General features: G+C 40.7%; 1 protein-coding gene across 1 annotated transcript; it reads left to right on the top strand.

The window, feature by feature from the left end:
* The first annotated feature begins 385 nt into the window (after nt 1-385).
* Nucleotides 386-5396, top strand: LOC112566385 (keratin-associated protein 10-8-like). Its single transcript, XM_025242550.1, has 10 exons — nt 386-503; nt 716-757; nt 1033-1105; nt 1525-1697; nt 1918-2005; nt 2673-2683; nt 3022-3112; nt 3499-3515; nt 4014-4098; nt 4588-5396. Exons 1-10 carry the CDS (start codon nt 474-476, stop codon nt 4746-4748), a joined length of 771 nt encoding a protein of 256 aa, XP_025098335.1. The 5' UTR covers nt 386-473; the 3' UTR covers nt 4749-5396.
* Nucleotides 5397-6192: the final 796 nt, after the last annotated feature.

Genomic DNA, 6192 nt, shown 5'->3' with positions numbered 1-6192 from the left:
ATGAATTGTAGACCCTTGCACTAAGTGCACTGCACTTGCACTAACTGTAGTTCATCTGCACTCTCTTGTTTTTCATTAAATTCATTGTGCTGACTGTAGCTTCACATTGTTTTTATGAGTTTACATCGCTGCAGAGAGAGAGAGAGAGTATCATCATGCAACATCCCAGTGAAATATTTGAATGATTTAATCAAACAATTAAACTGTTCTGTTTTATGATGGCGACTGTTGTATGCGAGTAAACACACCGACGACCAAACCGCCCAGTGCAGTCGGCAAACACACGAAAAGCTAACAGAGCAAAGGTCAAAAGTCGCAGCAACAACTCCCTCCTCACGCTGTGTGACCTCCAAAGGTCAACGATGCCCCTCCTCAGGTGAGGAAATTATTTAAAGGGGAGCAAACTCAAGGGCAGACTACTCCAGTTGGACGGCGGCTTAAGGATATCCTCCTGTAGTTAATTCATCTGCACCATGCTGCTTCTTGTTGCTCTGTGTTCAGTGGTAACCAACTTCTGATTTTTATAATGCGATAAATGCTAGAGATTCACACCTAGCAAGATAAGTTTAGAAACACGTTTAAAGCAGGACTTCATCATATGGGTAAAGTCTGAAAACATGGTAAACAAAGGATTGTTGTGGGGCAGAAGGGAGCATTACATCTGTGGTATTATATAAAGAAGTTTGATGTAGCAACATCTACTTTTACTTTACAGGTTCTTGTTCAAGGCTTTGATACTCCTCAGTGCATTGCCAAGGTAAGAATATTTGCTCAGCCTTCTTCATAGTTATGAACTTATAAAGAAAAGCTCAGGAACAAATAAAGGACATGTCCATGTTGTCGATACTCTAATCGTGGAATTCACATGTGCTTGACTGAAAGTGAGCATTATCATTTTTAGTGCAAACATTGGGTTTTTTTTTTACTGAATTGTATTATTTCGATGGGTTATTTTATGTAATATAATGCAATAAGAGGTTTTATTTTATTTGATACATATACAGACAAGGAAACCTGTTTTACTTTCTGCAGAACTGCCGTTCTGGAACTTTTTGTCGCCACGTGGTTGATGCGACAACTGGTGTACAGTCACCAAAATGTCTGAGTATGTAGTGTTTATTTTCACCTACACCTTATTTACAAGTGTATCATCTCGTGGTGTAACGGTAGAACTCCCTATTGTATAAGCTAAGGGAAAGGAGCACAATAGCGAGTAGTTTATTGTTGCTTCACTGGCTGGTGAGCATCCTTGACATCAATCAACTCGCCATGCTGCAAATGCTTCAATAACATTTTATCTTATTGTTATCAATATCACTAAAATATCTGTTTGGCAGCCCCTGTAACAATATTTGTGTAAATATAAAATATTTCATAGACATATGTACTTTCATAAGCTCTATACTTTGGTCGTGTATGTGGATGTGTGTGGGGCGCCTTCATCCAATATTTATTTGTTTAGAATACACGCCGACTAACAAAACGGTTGCCGATATGTCTAATGTGTGTGATTTGTGATTTCAGAGGGAGGCTACTGTCCCCAACCCCAGCTATGGGAGGCTATTCGCGTCAAGCAGTGTCAGAGGCAGTGTGAGGAGGACACTGACTGTCCAGGGGGACAAATCTGCTGCAAGGACTTTCTTGGCTGCGGAAGAATGTGCCGTGACCCTCTTCCTGAGTACACCTGTGATCACCTGGTGCGTGTGTGTGTATGTGTGAGTGTGTGTGTGTGTGTGTGTGTGTGTGTGTGTGTGTGTGTGTGTGTGTGTGTGTGTGTGTGTGTGTGTGTGTGTGTGTGTGTGTGTGTGTGTGTGTGTGTGTGTGTGTGTGTGTGTGTACAGTAGGGATGAGCAGAAGGACCTGGAAGTTTACCTCCTAGCTATTTCTCATCTAGACTATCACTTCTTTCTGCTGCAGAAATGTAAGGACGATGAGATGTGCATTATGAAAGAAAATCAGTGCTCCAGGCCAGTTTGCTTTCCGACGCCAACATGCATCAAGAGCAGTAAGCTACAAGAAAACATATTTCAAACTGGTTTAAGCAGAATAAGCTACATTTTAATTTTAGCTAAATTATTCAAGCATATTTGCCGTTCATTCGTTCGTCCATCTGCGGCTTAGAGAGGGTCCAGTGGGTCTAGTGGAGGGACAAAGTCAAGATGGCTGGAGACAGGTCGGATGGAGTGGATGGGGCCTGGCCAAGCCCTTGGTGCTCTCCTCAATGGGTTAATGGGGTGGATTCCTGTGTTTTGCTTTCATATTGTCTGTCTGCTCCAGTGTTTTGCGTACTATGATGAACAGACCCTATACTATATAGTGAGGGTTGGGTATCAGTCAACTACACTCACCAGACATACCCGATGGGCTGTGTTGTCTCATGAAAATTCTTGGAAACGAAACAGGGATTGACTTCAGCTTTTAGAGTGTCGCACTTCCCGAGCTACATTTAAATCCTAAAAAAACCTGATATATACATTTTAAAATATGCATTAGGTGTTACCATTTATGAACTCTACATTTTCATAACTTATAAAATCTTAATTAATTTGCAACGCAGATTTCAAACTGTATCTGTCTGATGTAACCTTTTATGAACAGTAACACTATACAAACAATTTTTATGGAAAACAATTGTGTCGTCCCTCTCAAAATGTTCTTTTTCTCTCTCTCAGCTTGCAGCCCCGTGAGTATGGAGTTTCATTTTAATTTCTGTTTCATTTAACAGTAAACGAGTTAGTTTATAAAAGTCGTGTCACATATACCAATGGTTGTGTTTATATATATATAAGTACATGTCATGTAGGTATCGGCTATACGAAAACAAAATGACAATAGAACTCAATGGATTATGAAATCTACAGGTATTCACTAACAGCTCTAGGATTTTAGCAATATATAGGTCTCAGCTGACAGGTTTAGGATTTAGTAACAGACAGGTCTCTCTCTTTACAAGTCAGTTTTAGTGAACAAAATTCAAATAAAGTTCGTCAACATTTCTTGCTTGATTTCTGTGGAGCGTAGCCATGTGGAACAGGTCTCAAGTGTGAGATGGATGTTGATCCCACTTGCAAGAAGTCGTCCTGCCAGCAAGTACCTCGGTGTCTGCCCAAAGGTGAGTGTCTGCTCCAGCAGGTTTGTCTCTTGTTTTCGTGTCGTTCTGCCTCTTTTTGTTTTTGACTGTGCTGTTTAAAAATTAATTTCTTCCTTCCTTTTACATTCACTCTTGTTTCCTTGTACCTTTTTAGTCGTTCATCTTGTCCTTTTATCTTCTGCTTTTTTTCTTTCGTTTTGTTTTTAGAATTTTATCTTCTTTCTTCTGGTCATTTTTGCCTATTACCTTTTCTCTTCCTATTGTCTACCTTTGCCGTTCTAGGGTTAGTGTTTACTTGTTACTTAACTATAAAGGTAATTTTATGAAAGTTTGTCTTTGAGGAAGCTGCAGCGATTAGAAAATGGCGTCCATGTTGGATGTTTTTATTTATTTGTTTTCTTTTTCAGAGCCAATATGCTCTCCGGTAAGTATTTCGACCATCTCTTTTTGCTCCTTTGCTAGACTCACTACTGTTTATATTTACTACAGTTGCCTGTGACTAAGTTCATCTGATTAGTTTTAGAACACATGAAAAATGCACTGATTGCTCACCGACTGGTGTTCAGACATACAACAGTCTCCTTTAGTTTGTGACGGCGATGAACGATGAGTTGTTACAGTGATGTTGTCAACTAAGAGAACAACTGATATAAATCTTGTATCTCTGGCAGATGACTACTTCTCTCTGTTGGTGTACTTATTTTGAGGGCAAAATACTGACATCGTGTGGTGGTCCATCTTTACTGTTGCCACCATCCTGTACAACTCATCAACAGTTTGTTTCCCGCGACAATAACTTTTTTGAGTAAGAGATATGCGAGGAAGATGTATAGCTGTCTTTTGATCTTAAGATTAAACACAGGCTTGAATAGCATTTTAAAACAAAGATCACCGGTGATTAAACACAATCGTGTGACTACAGCCCTGTGCCGCCGGCCACTCGTGTGTGATGAAGGAACCAGCGGGCTGTCCCTCCCCCTTCTGTCGCAAGGTGCCGCAGTGCCGAGGTAAGCAGCGCCTCTACCTGAAGCTAACTTTAAACAAGCAAACAGATAAACAGACTGACTGACTAGTATAATTTAACTGACTTAAGTCGCCGTGTATCCATGAGATTAAATATTTGTTTATGTTAATGTAATGGTAGACGAAAGACCAACCTATAGAGCAGTATAGTTTAATGTCTTGATATAATTTATTAAATAATTTCCTTTAATAGTTCTGATCCTGTCAACAGCTTATGAAATGTCTACAGATGCTTGTCAAATAACTTGTCCAGAATTATAATGAGTGACACATAGTTTTTTAATGTTACATCAGTCACAAGGACTCTTTGCCCACCTCTGCATTTTAGTCGACAACTGTAATCAATAGCTAATTAATAATTGTGCGTGGAACAGCTTGAAGCAATTGAAACGTGGACTTTTCCGAGTTGGTGTATGTTGTTTTATTTTGTTTGGTTTTCCTTGGACTAAAGTGTTTGTTGTTCTGTCTTCCAGCCCAGTGCCTTGCCTACCCTGGGGGCATCAACCAGAGCAACTGCATCGTGTCCGACTCTTGCTCCCCGACCCCGGGGGTGGGACAGGCTCAATGTGAGCGTGGTGATGTGTGTTGTCAGACCATCTGTGGTTTTCGGTGTCTTCCCCCACAGACACTGTGAAGATGTCCTCTTGATACCCAGGCCGAGGTCTCCACGATAGGATCTGGAACACCCAAGCCTGCATTTCTCCTTCATTCAACCCAGCCTGCTTACTGTCCACTCAGTAAACAACATAATTTTAGAAAAGAATTCAGCTTATAGACATTCAGTATAGCTGCCTGCAGTTGTATGTTATACATCAGACATATTCACCTCCACCTCATGGACTGAAGCTTTATGGATTCTCATAATGTTCAGTCTAAAGTTTTTTTACCACTAAATTTCAGTCTCGTTCTACCCGTACCCCGCCAATGATGTGAACTCATAAAGGGACATCAGTTCGTAGTGTGATGGCACAGATCACACCTCATTCAGAGTTTGCCAGCTTGAAGGGTGGTGTGATTTTTCTTGCCTGAGGTCGTCCCTACAGAGAACACAAGGACAGTTTTTGTCTTCCATGGGCAGCTCAAAATATTGTTAGCTTGTCGTCTGCACTACTTGTTTTCAATAAAAACTGCCATTGGGAGACTGAAGATGTCGTTACGGTCTCTCAATAATGATGTATTGAACGCTACAGACATCGGTGGCGCACCACCATCATTCGCACATATTCATCTGATGTTTAAAATTGTATCTTTAGAACAAATGAATAAAAAAAGTCAGTAATCATTCTTCAGTTGACTTGATGGCTTATAAATTACTGAGTATGAAAGGTACAGCAGTCTTACATCGAGACCATTCTTAAGAAATACCTACATCATCAAACACCCACACACACGTGACAATTCATGTCTGGTTGAGCCGCTGGAGTGCTGAGAAAACAATTTCAACTGCTACTGTTGCTTAGAGACCGTTGACATGAGCTCACTAAAACAAGTTTTCCTGCTAGTACACACTTCTTACCGCAGTCATTCAGTATGATCATTATATCTACCAGTATTCTAAAATCCATGTGTCAATCTGTATGCAATTACAGGGAAGTAAAACATTTATTACACATGTTACTTTGTCTCTAGACACTGATTATAATCCGAATATTCTAGACCTCGTGTAAAGACACACACAGTAGCCCATCGTGCATTGTAAAACTCTTATCCGTTTGTCTTCAGGGCTAAACCGCTCGAGTGAGCCTTTAACACGATAAAGCTATAACTACCGCTAGTGAACCGTTATTTGTGGTTTCGACTTGAAAGTGCGACAGAAGTGAACGTGTGTGTAAGTGTGCGCAGGTGTGTGTGTGTAGGGGTGTGTGTGTAGGTGTGTGTATATGTGTGTGTGTGTCCCTTTGGATCGTAACGATCCCTGCACACCAGGCTGCACCTGCTCGATATCCGATAACCGTTGTGTCGCAACCTGTGACGTGGCGGCAGCATCAGGGCTTTACACCTGTCTATATACACGATTGATAGATTGTTAGTGTCACAGGTCACTTAACCTGCTAACAATAACATCGCAATATCCCTAT

Source organism: Pomacea canaliculata, linkage group LG6 (assembly GCF_003073045.1).
Source record: "Pomacea canaliculata isolate SZHN2017 linkage group LG6, ASM307304v1, whole genome shotgun sequence".
In the NCBI taxonomy this organism is placed as follows: domain Eukaryota; kingdom Metazoa; phylum Mollusca; class Gastropoda; order Architaenioglossa; family Ampullariidae; genus Pomacea; species Pomacea canaliculata.
This window is presented reverse-complemented; position numbering and strand designations above follow the sequence as displayed.